At 40.8% G+C, this 13244-nt stretch overlaps 4 protein-coding genes across 4 annotated transcripts; 1 reads left to right on the top strand and 3 right to left on the bottom strand.

Annotated features, from left to right (window-relative positions):
- Positions 1-56: 56 nt before the first annotated feature.
- jtb (jumping translocation breakpoint) lies at positions 57-1895 on the top strand (the record flags this gene model as incomplete). The annotated part of the gene is given in 5 exon segments (XM_014034497.1): positions 57-312; positions 426-466; positions 554-642; positions 724-803; positions 874-1895. Coding segments are annotated over 5 exon segments (456 nt in total). The 3' UTR covers positions 1031-1895.
- Positions 1896-2227: 332 nt separating this feature from the next.
- glmp (glycosylated lysosomal membrane protein) lies at positions 2228-6062 on the bottom strand. Its single transcript, XM_014034496.1, has 7 exons — positions 5918-6062; positions 4915-5079; positions 4697-4789; positions 4451-4615; positions 4151-4369; positions 3157-3425; positions 2228-3074 (listed from the first exon to the last, which is right to left on the bottom strand). The coding sequence occupies exons 1-7, from the start codon at positions 6023-6025 to the stop codon at positions 2900-2902; spliced, it is 1194 nt and encodes a 397-aa protein (XP_013889950.1). The 5' UTR covers positions 6026-6062; the 3' UTR covers positions 2228-2899.
- Positions 6063-6428: 366 nt separating this feature from the next.
- On the bottom strand, positions 6429-10552 carry cct3 (chaperonin containing TCP1, subunit 3 (gamma)). The gene is made up of 14 exons (XM_014034494.1): positions 10376-10552; positions 9327-9388; positions 9183-9233; positions 9008-9070; positions 8806-8902; positions 8605-8722; positions 8251-8437; positions 7978-8127; positions 7753-7885; positions 7554-7635; positions 7293-7473; positions 6969-7214; positions 6762-6893; positions 6429-6661 (listed from the first exon to the last, which is right to left on the bottom strand). Exons 1-14 carry the CDS (start codon positions 10401-10403, stop codon positions 6569-6571), a joined length of 1623 nt encoding a protein of 540 aa, XP_013889948.1. The 5' UTR covers positions 10404-10552; the 3' UTR covers positions 6429-6568.
- A 164-nt stretch (positions 10553-10716) lies between these two features.
- On the bottom strand, positions 10717-13070 carry LOC106537125 (protein disulfide-isomerase A3; the record flags this gene model as incomplete). Its single annotated transcript, XM_014034495.1, is given in 9 exon segments — positions 10717-11264; positions 11382-11439; positions 11527-11606; positions 11809-11937; positions 12076-12184; positions 12283-12465; positions 12547-12672; positions 12750-12863; positions 12944-13070. Coding segments are annotated over 9 exon segments (1016 nt in total), but the record flags the coding sequence as incomplete, so codon positions are not given.
- Positions 13071-13244: the final 174 nt, after the last annotated feature.

Genomic DNA, 13244 nt, shown 5'->3' on the forward strand with positions numbered 1-13244 from the left:
ATCTGACGCTGAGTAACGATGTTGATTAACAAGTAAAATGTTGTTTTACCTTTCAGGATTCAGCTGCTCGTTGCCTTAAATCCCTTCATTCCACCTGAGCACCATGTAAGCGGACCGACAGGAAACGATCAGAGAGTCAGCCTGCACCGGGTCCCGTCGGGTCCAGAACCAGTGGGGTGCGAGTCCGTAACCTGTGGCTGTGGCGTCACCGTGCTGTGGGAGAATGGAGAGCGACTGCCGGATCCCGCTGGCTTGTTGTCGGCCTCGCGCTCTCCTCCTCCACGCTCTGTTCTGGGTCCTCGTCTCGCTCGGGTGAGTCTGTGGGCAGCGGGGTCAGAGCAGTTTCTCAGAACTTAGTGAAATTGTTGTTTGTCAGAACTGATAGTAATTTCCTGCTTAACTGAAAGACTGTTTTGGTGTTGCAGAGTGTACGGAGCATCTCTGCGAAATGAAGAGAAAACTACAGGTACATCCAGCTTTATAAARCCTCCAAACACAAACTGCTTAGTGAGCTGAAAAGCTGTAAATAAACATTGCTTTCTGATGTTTGCAGCAGCTTTGAAGCCTGCTGTCACTCCCTGCTGGCTCACAGAGGAGTTCGTGGTGTCRGAGCCGTGCGTCCGCTGCAATGACTTCATCTCTGTAAGAGACCGCCGTTTCAGAAAAAAAAAAGCACGTCTGGTCTCTGCAGACTGACGCTGACGTAGAGAATTATTGTTTCAGAAGACGCAGTTGGCCTGCAGACAGACGGGATACATCGAGAGAGTCAGCTGCACCAAGTCCAACAAGGAAGAGTACAAAAGGTTTGTGGAGGAGGGAGTTTGGTAAATTCGGTTCAGGTCGAAGGCGCTAACTGTTCTCCTGTCCCACCAGCTGCCGCTCAGCTCTGATGGAGGAGCATCTCTTCTGGAAGTTCGAGGCGGCCATGTTGGCTCTGACGGCTCTCTTCGCCGTCCTGGTGGTGATCCGTCAGCGCCAGCTGGACCGGCTCGCCTCGGAGAAGGTCCGCCGGCAGATTGAATCCATCTAGAACGAGGACCTCGCCTGTTTTTTTTTATCCTGCAGCGGTATTTTAAACAGCAGGTGGAGCTGAAATGGTTCAGCCTCAGAGTTTGGACTGAGATCAAAAAAAACCTGCGAAGAACTGGACTCGTGGATGTTTTCAACACTTATTTAATACAAGACGTTTCGTCTTCACCCCCAATTTTATTTCCTGTTAAAAATCCAAAACAAACTAAAACCAGAAAAGTTCTTACCACTAATTGCAACAAACTGTAAAATATATATTTTAGTGCTAAAAGTTTAAATATAAACTGAGGAAAGTTGAAATGGCAAGAAACAAATGGACCTGAACGGACTGAAAAGTGAAATGAAAAACTTTTGTTGACGTCACACCGACCAGGAGTGTGTTGTTGTTCAGCAGCTTGAAAGCAGCGTTAGGATTTCAGAAACAGGACTTACAGAAGGCAGCGATGCAGGTTTCTGTTAAAAACTTCATTTTTTMCCCAACATTCATCTTTATATCCAGTCTGTGGTTTAAAATATATCACCGATGGGTTTTGTTTTTATGGTTTAAGTCTCCTTTTCTGAAAAAAAAAAAAAACAATTCAACTAAAACCTTCTGATTGGTTCAATCCCTTCTCGCTGCTCTCTGATTGGCTGCTGCGTCAAACTGAACACAAACCGYTCCAGTATCTGAACGTTGGCTCGTCCAGCAGCGAGGTCATCGTGTTTCTGTGTCGGAGCTTCAGGCTCGTTCAGCTGATGTTTCATCTTGTGTAAAATATGTCCAGTTGTGTTTAAACAAAGCAGCAGAGTTCAGATGATTTTACTGTAAATAAGTTTTTTTTTTTTCTCTGTGAAGTTTCTGACAAAATAAACAAGAGAAACCAGCAGTCTGGACTTATTCACACATTAAATAAGCAAGATTTATGTTTACGAACATTAACCAGAATTAAAAGAACTACTGTACTTAAACTAAATAAATTATGTGTCTTTAAAACATAATTACTGGTAGCTTGATCGTTGCTTTACTTTTACTTTGAGGATATATCCATAAGATTAGCCTGAGCTGCATTTTAATTTCAATTATTTGGATCATCGACAAACTTTTTATCTTTTAGATTATAAAGTAAAATCTGCAACAATCATGAAATGTGGAAACTTTTTAACATTTAGCCTACATTTAAACCACTTTAGAAAACTAATGACATAAAAAAACAATCAGTGAAATAATCTCAAATTTTATTCATGCTAATTTAAGCTGAGCATCTTAACTGAAAACGATGGAAACAAACGTGAGCGTATTAGCAAAATGCTAATAAAAAAACCTCCTTAGTTTGAGCTCTTGCCTAAATAAGTGATGTCACAGTTTTCAGTCCATCATTCTGTGACATCGTGTCCAAAATAACAGATTAAAACAGTTTTATAAACAATAAAATACCATATAATGTTTTATACACTTTAAAATTGCCTCAAACAATAAATGTAAATTTATTTGCTGCCCTCCAGATGCAACATTTCCTGCAGTTTAATGAAAACAAACAGAAAGCTGAATAAAAAGGGCTTCTCACATGGGAAAAACGAGGTCTCTTCAGTAGATAAGTGTAATAAATTAGAGTTAAAACAGCACTTTGTTTAAAAAAATGTAATGGAATTCTTAACATTAAAAAAACCATTCAAATAGAACAATACCTATCATCTGAATATCTATTAGTTAAAAAAAAAAACAGTCCGGCTGATTTAATCTAACAATTATCACTGATTTGAGTTTTAAACTCAATGAAAAGTTACCTGAATTACTGCTCCGACAAGTTAAAATCCATGTTAATAAAACTTCGGACTTTCACAGTGGTGTCAAGTTTTTCTAAAAAGTTTTTCCTCAGCCGGGACTCAGCTGTCAGTTGATTGGCTGGTAGGCCGTCGTCGAAGCTTTCCTCTTTTTATAGATGAAGACAACGACTCCGCCCAGCAGCAGCAGGACCACAGGAGTCCCCAAACACACCACCATGATGGAGAGAACCAGAGGGGAGAAGAACTCTACGGGGGGCGAGCCGACACCCACCAGCATCGTCCTGATTGAGACGAAAAACACACAAAATCATTGAAAAAATAAAAAATATCTTATTTAATGAAGACGTGATGAAGTGAACGAACCAGCTGAGGAACATGGTGCTGCTGTAGAAAGGTTCTCCTGCCAGACCGAAGCTCACGTTCAGTCCCGTGACTTTTGGATCCGAGTAGAAGGCCCGAATCAGACCGGACGAAGCTGTCGTTTCCGGGCCGCTCTGCGACCGCGGGTCAGAGTGACGGCACGGCGTTGCATCCTCCAGCACCGGATGAGACGCGCGGTAYGCCACGGGCTTCCACTGGACAAAGCCCAGAACGTCCGAGCTGACRTTCGTCGACGACACCCACTGAAACATCTGGAGGGGAAACAGAAACATGAAAACATCTAAATTCTCCTACAAATAAAGCTAAACTCTAAAGTGCCCGTGACATACCTATACATCAAGTACAAAAAGTCAAAGAAAACACATTTTTATATAAGAAACATTGCATAAAACTTGATTTTTACCCATTTTGTCCCACAACCGGCATATTTTCTTTAGAGCTTGGCTGAGCCAAAGTGAAACAGGAAGTGACATCAAAGGGGAACTATTTAAAGAAAGAGAACTCTCTGGTCTTTGTTTATTGAAATTATATTATTTAAACTTCTTCATCTCTGATAGTGACTCAAAATAATCTTAAAAAAACATCAAATTCTTCTCTACAGTCTGTGTTCTTAGCTATTTTATCAATGCTCTAATCCATGCAGACATTCCCCTTGGACATCACTTCCTGTTACTTCAAATGCAAGTATCTCGGTAACTATTCATATCAGCAGCGAGAATTTATTTTCACAATATGTTTTTGATGTTATCTTTCCAATAATGCCTTTGTATTTATTTTATTTCATGTCACAGGCACTTTAAACATTAGAAGTCCTGGTTTAAAGCCTAGATCTCTTTAATTTAAATGTTTCAACCAGTCACAGTCTGCCTCATTGTTACTTTCTTTAAATACGTGTTGAAAAGTTCAGGAGCTCATAAATTCAGCAATTTCTAAGCTAAAGAAACAAAACTAAGAAAATCTCTTGTTTGATGATTACCTTGAATATTGACGGTGTGWATTCGTCGTCGATGGACTGGTGAACGTCCACCCTGCTCAGAGGAAACGCCCCGCTCACTGCCTCCAGCTCCAACACGAACCTGGAGTGATTCCCCCGCGGCAACAAGCCGTTAAGCCACACCTCCAACTGGGAGGAGTTGGCAGAATGCAGGAGGCGGGGCCATAGGTCGCCACGCCCGTCTGAGTCGAACGCTGACAACTTGAAAGGAAAAATAAAAGCTATACGTCTCAGAAGTGATTGTAGGCCAACCTTCTTATAGACGTCACTGTGATAACGAACCTGTAGGCAGAGCGATCCGTTGGTGGAACCCGGTGGKGTTCCACAGAGCAGAGCCGTTGCTCCAGACAGGTTGAGGTGAGCCCAGGTGAAGTCCTTTAGCTCGTACGGAGGGAAGAAGTCCGACGACGCCTCGGCCGTGTCGTTGACGTCGTCGTACTCCCACAGCTGCGAGACACAACGAAAGTGTTACCTAAAAACACGCACCAGGGTTTGTCTTTAAAGACTGAAGGTGGGCCGGTTTCTGACCTGACTGAAGACGACGGCAGAGCTGTACAGGACGCTGCTCGTCGGCTCCACTGTCACGCTGCCGCTGGCATTAAAAGGCTGGGTCCAGTTCACCTGAAAGTCGAAACAAACAACAAAACATGTCAAACAATCCAAAATTAAAAGAATAGATTTTTCCTGTCCTAAAAAAATAAAACTATTATTCCTGACAATTATCTCCAACTAAAACGTAAACAGACCTTGACAGTGGAAGAAACAGAGTCGGTGTGGACGAGCAGCAGCGTCGGCGCTCCCTGGCTGCAGAGCAAGTAGTGCAGCGTGTCGTTTTCTCCCACAGCTCTGATGTGGAGCAGGTCGAAATCAGAAGGAGGCAGCTTCGCGTCTGGATTCAACTGCACCGACAGCTGAAACACAGACCAACAATCAAAATCTGCAAATCAGCAGTAATCAAAGCAACATCTTGCCAACTGTTCCACTGAAAACAAAACAGAATTAATCTGTCGCCTTTCTCTGATTAGATTATTGATAATTCTTGAAATACTTTATTTGTGCAATCATGTTTCTGATTTTTTTGACCTAGACTACAGAGAATAAAAGACTAATTATAAAAACAACATATTAATTTTGTGCAGACAAAACTAGTTTTTATAGCTTAGGAGAGTTTAAAACCACTAAGTTTTAATTTAATGAATAACATTGCTATTATTTTCACTTTGAACATAAATCAAGTTAAAAAAGTAAAATACATCTTCAGGTTTAAGTTTGAGCATCTTAACTGAAAACTTGAAGCAATTACAATTAAAAATAATAATTTGTAGTCTAAGGTTAGTTTTCTAATATAAAATGTAGTTACAATAATCTGAAGGCACTTCAACTGCTTTATACAATATGTTATGATACTAACAATCTACRTTTTTTAGATTAGGATTATATAAGAAATTATATGTTGAAGTGTACAAAGAAAAATCACATTTGTCTACCAATGAGCAAAGTCTGCAGAAATAGAAAAAGCTTGTTTTCATCCTTCATGGTGATTTTTTTATCAACCAAAAAGTAATTAGCAAATAAATTCAGCTGTCTAAAACAAATTACAAACGGGAAGAATACGAAATTTCACAAAACAAGCAAAGGAAAAAAGATTTTAAGAGTTCATGTTCGATCAACACTTTCACTTCCGGTTTCCTCTTTAGTCTTTTTCGGAGTTTATTTGAAAATATTTTTGTCTTATTTTTGTTTCCTCACCTGTCTTTTGAAAGACGTTCCTCCACCGAACAAACTCTGGCACGAATTAAGAACTAAAAAAATTAAAAACACACAAACTTCGACGCTTTCTTTAACTGTCAACGCCATCTTTGTTTTACTGCGGGTCACRTGATTCTCCTCGTTCGTGTCAGGTGACCGCTGAGGCCACGCCCACCCAGTGTGTTTATTCAGGAAAATAACCAATTAAACGTATAGGTACAACTTTAAAATGCAATTTAAAATGATTAACATTACATTTTTTATGTTTTAATTTAAAATGTAAAAATTTCAACTACTTTTAGATTTTTGTAAGGATAAACTATGATTATAATCGTAGTAGAAATGTTTTCCCTTTAAACAACAATCTTTGACTACTGCACCAACAGTTTTCAGAGAAACTATTTTTTCTCATGCTGACATCTAAGTTTTGTCTTTAGATAATACTGAACAGCTTTAGGCTTCCTTACCACACAAAAATGAACACTTAAACAAATAAAAGTAGAGACAAGAGTCCAATTTTCTAACTTTGTCTTTATTAAGTTTTGAGTCAGATGGTCCCCACACATGCACACTCACACACATGCACTTGGACACACATTCAAATACAAACAGTTGGAGTGACTCTGTTTCTCGACATGGATCTAACAAAACCTATTCGGCTCCTTGTCCTCCCATATTCTCCTCTTTGTCCTTCTTCTTATGACCAGAGACAATGTCGTCGATACGCAGCAGCAAGATGGCCGTCTGCAAAACAGAAAGGAATGACACAAAGTCCCTTCAGTATTAGTAACAAACAGTATTGATCATATTGTTGCAAACTGATCAGTGTGATTGAAGTCCTGACCTCCACAGCAGTCTTGTAGGTCTGACATTTAACAGCCAGTGGCTCCCAGATGCCGAGTGCCGTCATGTCAGACAAACAGCCGGTTTCTCCATCGACACCCCAGTTCACACTGTTGTCCTGAGTGTGTTTGGCCTGAACACACACACAAACAGAAGCATTATAGTAACGAAACACAACACGTGACGGCTAAAGAGAGCTTTGTGTTACCCTAAGGGACGTCAGCACTCGGATGGTGGAAGCGCCGCAGTTCTGGATCAGGGTTCGGGGGATGACCTCCAGGGCCTGGGCCACAGCGCGGTACGGCCACTGCTCGATGCCCGTCAGAGAGCGGGAACGCTCCGTCAGTCGCTTGGACACGGCCATCTCCACAGCGCCACCCCCTGGGAGCAGGAACGGGTCGAGCAGCACGTTGCGACACACCTGCATGGCGTCCTGCAGGTTCCTCTCCACCTCCTGCGGACGGACCACAGACGACATTAAAACACTGAACAGATTCGTCCGATCGACTCGTCAGCTGGACGTCGCCCTCACCGCCAAGATTTCCTTGCTGGCGCCTCTCAGCAGGATGGTGCAGGCTTTGGGATCTTTACACTCTGTGACGAAGGTGAAATACTCGTCTCCAATCTTCTTGACTTCAAACAGACCGGCCTTCAGACCGACGTCTTCCTCGCGCAGCTCGTCTGTCCGACTCGCGATGCGAGCTCCACACGCCCTGAAACGAGACAGCTGGTTAAAGACACRATAACGCTTCCGGCGTCTCATCACAGCATCCTGTGTAACAAAGTGGCGTACCTGGCGATGCGGTTGTTGTCAGTCTTCCTCACACGGCGAATGGCGGTGATGTTTGCCTTCACCAGGTAGTGCTGGGCCAGATCTGAAAAAATAAATAAATAAATAAATAAATAAAACCCATCAGGTCTGATCTGTTAAACACTGGTGGAAACGTGTTCATGCTGCTTTTGTTTGGTTGGTTTGTTTCAGGTTTAGATACCTGAAATGCCTTTCTCTGTGAAAACCAGGTCCGGTTTAAGGCGGATGATGTCCTCACAGATGTGCTGGATGTATTCTTCCTCCATCTGCAGAATCCTGGCAAAGTCTTCCTCCTTTGTGATCTCTATGTCAGTCTGCAGGAAATGTTGTGCATTAGAGACCCCTTTCTGGAACCATGATCTTAGAGGTCTGTTCCTTAACAGCTTTTATTTTGAAAATATCGTACCTGGCTCTCCCCTTTCTTGTACTCCAGAGAGCAGTCCAGCAGGATGATACGAGGGTTTTTGATCATTCGTCTCATCCTGGGGTGAGTCACGTCTTTGTTCACCATCACTCCTTTCAGCACACACGAGTCCTCAATGATCCCACCTGGAACCTGAACGCAGAATTACCTTTCAAACAGTTCTTCTAATGTGATTTCTTAATTTATTTGAAGCCGTAAAAAAAAAAAAAAGCATTCAGGTGTAACAACCAGGTGCAGGAGGACAAACAGCCGTACCTTTTCCACCTTGGCGTACTTTTTGATGTCAATCTCTTTGCGTCCATTTTCTTCCAGCTCCACTGTGCGAACAGCATCCAGTGCAATGCTGCAGGCCAGCTCTGACCAGCGGCTGATGGCTTTGGTGTTGATGGCAGAGTGAACGATCTTCAGCATCATAGACCGGTCTGAGGTGTCCACAGGGGTGCTGGAGGAGAGAGAATACAACGTTAAACTTATAGAGACTTAAAAACACCTTTCAGTACAGTTACATGTGGTGAATCCCTTTTGAAAWWTTTTTTTGTTTAAATAAACTGCTGATATAGTTGCCAAAACCCCAGGTTAACCTCAAYACTAAAATGTGTCAGAATATACCTGATTTCCTTCAGGGTTTCCAACATGTCCTCCAAAGCCTGTCTGTAGGCGCTGATGATCACAGTTGGATGCATCTGCTGCTCCAAGAACTGTTCTGCCACAGCCAACATCTCTCCAGCTGAGACATGTGACACAGAAAGACAAATTTTAGACTATGAGAAGTTAGTTCTCAGAATAWAAAAGAAAAATATGTCTTCTTACCAAGTATTATGACCGAGGTTGTCCCGTCTCCCACCTCTTCGTCTTGCGTGCGGCTGATCTCAATCATCGACTTAGCTGCGGGATGCTGGACCTGAATCTGTTGACATGGAGGTCCATGCGATTAGCAAACAACCACAGACGTAACTCACAGTAGTGTTACAGATATGTGGGCTTTACAGATGAACACGTTTGTGTCTCTGACCTCTCTCAGAATGGCATTTCCATCATTCGTCATCACAATTCCTCCTGTGGGGTCGAGCAACATCTGCACAAAACAATACAAAAATGTGGCATGTTATTGATTTAGTGTACAAATATTAACAGTTTAACATCATATGTCTTACTGAATATTTTGAACATGAAAGAAAAAAACTCACCTTCATCATGGCCCGTGGGCCCAGGCAGGTCCTGATCACATCTGCAATGGTCTGAAATAAACATATTTTTTTTACCGGTTATTCACTACTGAAAGTACTCACAAATGATATATGAGAAATATATATATATTAGCCTAAACTAACCTTTGCAGCATTGATGTTTCCAGTCTGAACTTTACGTCCTGACTCTCTCTTTACGTTCTGGTCTGTAGGGAAAYAAGCAAATAGAGAGGAAGTTAGTATTATTCATAGAGAAACTTGTGTACTCCAGGGATAGACAGAAATACTTTATTTATCCTGRAGGAAAATTCAAACAAAAGTCTTAAATACAACAAAAGATACATCCCTATTATTATTAATAAAGCCCATACAKGCATAATCTTTTTAACTAAACGTAAGCTACTCTGCAAACTTTGCTTCTTCTAACCTATTTAGGTATGCTAGGTTAGGTTCTTATTTATTTCTTCAAAGTATACCCTAGTTAAATTATTTGTTCAGCAAAAAATAAAATACATACTTTTTACAAATGTATTCAAAAACAGACATTTTTCCCCCTGATACAAGTGTTTTTAGATCCAACAAATAGCAGATCTAAAGTCTTCCACCCCATTTTTAAAATTAATTTCACATGTACGACCATTAATTTATAATTGTTTGATAACTTTTTTAAAATTATTTAGACCACATCCTGGCTGCTGTCTTTACGCAGCTAACACGTCTGCTAAAATAAATAAAAATAATTAATAAAAAATAATTTCAACTACACATACTAGTCACAAAAGCAATAAAAAACACTGACCACAGACTCATGCTATATATTATATATAAAACAGACACAGAYATAAATTTAGTTCAGCTTCCTATCCTTTAAGCTGCATGTTCTTGCTGAGTATAGGGCACAGATAGCCTCAATTAGCCTAGCATCCCCATAAAATCTTCGTGTTTCCGAGCGCGAGCTAAAGATGCTAAWTRWACCGGTTAGCTTGTTAGCTCATGTAGCATTAGCTMAACTTGCTAGTAGGATGCTCCGCARTTCACATGCAACCTGGTTAGCACATGCTTAGCTGCATTGTATCCGAGCCGGCCTGATCTAACTACAACGGTAACAAATATGGTAAAGCCGCATAAAMCATTTTCCACTAACTTAAACTTGAGTGTTAAAGGTTGAGTTTAAAATAATTTTTGGTACTTACTGAGCACTAAAACCTGCTGGCCGATCATTTTGACAACGCCTTACGGACAGCACTAGCCTCGAAGGTTCTGGGGTGGCACGAGGAGGGAGGTCCCGGGAGAAAGGGATGGAACACTACATGAATTATGTCCAATCAGCAAAGAGCATTATTTTTGATTGGCATACTCATTCACCAATAGAGTTAATGCCTGCTTTATCGACCTTTATGGCGAAAAACTTCCAGATTTGATATCAAATTCTTGAGATTTAAAAAAAACAACATATATTTTTCACCATTTCTTTCTTTTTTGCACTTGCAATTTTTTTTAAAATTGATGCTACATAAACAATTCAACAAACAAGCAAATGTCAGGCCTTATTTTATTAAATAGTCTCAGCAGAACTTCTGGAATTAAAAGGCACAAAAATTGTAAAAAAAAAATACATTAAGTTTTTGCTAAAGTTCAAATAAATAAGTACAACACAGCACCGACAACAAATTGCACAAATGTTGCAATAAATATAAAAAGATACATTATGACTTTGTATAAATACAAATAAAAACAGTGCACATCAGGTGGTTTCATAAATAAGTAGATCAATAAATAAATTATTCAGTGAGGACATATGACATGATRAACTAATATAAAAAAACTGACTGAAATCAGTCTGTTTGTTAGAATAATCAATTAGTGGATGTTCTGGTTCAAGTTGTGTCTGCAGGACTAAGACTCTTTCTTTCACTTCACGTCTGTGTTTTTAATCACAGAAAAATTGTGGTTTTATCGACCGTAGTCAGTTTGAACCAGTGAATGAACATGTCACAGCTCTTCCTTCACTCCGGTGGGAACTAGACTGTGACTGGCTTCATTTTTCAGGAACTTCAAGAAGTCTTTGAGCTCTCGAGTGCCCTGAAATCAAACAATAGACAAACCACCACTAAACATCTATCGGACGATCTCTGTTCTCCATCATCACCACCATTAAACACAGTTATAAGAGAAAACTATTAAAACTCATCCAGTTACCTGGTATCTTATGGGATCATCCTTTTTACCAACTGGAGCAAAATAAATGGTTGGAAAGCTGAAGGGAAAAAAAACAGAACCATGTAAAATAAATATTTAATACGTGATCGTTTTTGAAGTTTGTTTATGAAATCTTCATCCTCACCCTTGGACATCGTATCCCAGCGGGACATCGTTATCAACAGCATTCATCTTGGCAATGATAATCTTTGGGTCAGAATACAACTGAGAAAAAACAGATTCAACATCAGTATATGAGCAACTGTGAAATAAAGCCAAACTTATTTTTACATTTTGGTGACAAATAACCAGCCTTAACATGTCCCACCTGCACACAATMTAAATATATAAAAGATTGAGGGCAGAGACTGATAGAAAATGTTCAGTTTTGTTCATTTWAATTGAARTCRGCAACATTAGCTCGTACCGTGTTAGCGAGCTCTTTGTAGACCGGTTCTAACTTCTTGCAGTGTGGACAGGATGGAGAGTAAAACTGAATCAAAACATCTTTATGTGGATCATTAACAATGTCATCAAATGACTCTGCAACCACCACCTGCAGTGTAGAAAACACACAAAAGCCTGCAGTCAAAGCAAGGCCAGGAGATCTTTACCTGCTCGACAGGTATTTTCTTTGCATTTAAAAACACGAATCGTTCAAACAGAGTCAGGTTTACATTGCAACTCATCTCACTTTAACGGCAGCGGTGTTCTTCTCAGGTATGGGYTCGGATTTGACGTAACGTTTGAGACGACCTGCAAAATAATCTTCTAGAAACCTCAGCAGTGACTGACCATCCCTCCTGAAAAAAAAACAACAACACCAATTCCAAAAATCTGAATACAACACGGTCGTTATTATAACACAATTAATCAACACCAAAAGAACCACAACACCTACGTGAACTCTTCTCTCATGACATATTTGTGGCCCAGTTTGGTCCGGATCGTGACGAACGGCAGCTCTCCTCCATCCGACGTTCCCAGACCGTAGTCATTCTCCAGCTCAGCTTGGAAGTCTTTCTTATTGGCTACTGAGAACATTAAGCCACGCCCASTGTATTGGGATGCCACCTTCATCACTCTGGCGACAGTCACGCAGGAGGCGGGATTAAATAAACAAGTCTGTGTTACAGTACAGGAAACAAGCCGACCCTTGTATTACCTGTTCCTCCAGTAGTTGGATCCTCGGACATTGTGATAATAATCCAAGTCGTAATAYGCGGTCAGGAGGTCTCGAACTCTCAGACGATCTCTGTTCTCCATGGTCATGTGAGGACACAAACCAAAGCTGCGCAGACAGAGAGGTAAAATGAGGCAGTGGTTCCTCTGCTGTCCATCAGATGTAAAATGAAATCRGAGTCTCACATGTGATCTCTGACGAAGCGCCTCAGAGAGCTGATAGTCAGATRATCTTTAAAAACAACAAAACTGTCCTCAAAGGTGCTGGCCAGTCGAGGAGGTCTGAACAGCAACACACTCCTGGAAGGACAAAAGATGAAACACGCGTTTAAAACTCACAAATTTTAATGCTAATTTTAAAATTTGCTCTGTGAACTTACTCGGAGCTAACGTGCTCCTTGGCTATCTGCAGATCTGTGATGTGGGCAAATCTGAACTGTTCTCTTAAYAGGCCAGCAGCCTTCAAAAACTCATCCAGACGAGCGTTGTCAGGACCCGAGAAAACACCTAACAGGAAACAACCGTGGCATCAAACGCAAGGTTTACTCCTAAAATATGTGTGCCCTTTAAAAGTCCCAAAATTATATAAAAAAAAAAAGAAAAGAAAAAAATTGTATAGGTCTTCTGGACGGGTTCTTCTCTAATGAAACGTTTCGTCTCTCCTCCAAGAGACTTCTTCAG

This window comes from Austrofundulus limnaeus, unplaced genomic scaffold (genome assembly GCF_001266775.1).
Source record: "Austrofundulus limnaeus strain Quisiro unplaced genomic scaffold, Austrofundulus_limnaeus-1.0 Scaffold2141, whole genome shotgun sequence".
Taxonomy (NCBI): domain Eukaryota; kingdom Metazoa; phylum Chordata; class Actinopteri; order Cyprinodontiformes; family Rivulidae; genus Austrofundulus; species Austrofundulus limnaeus.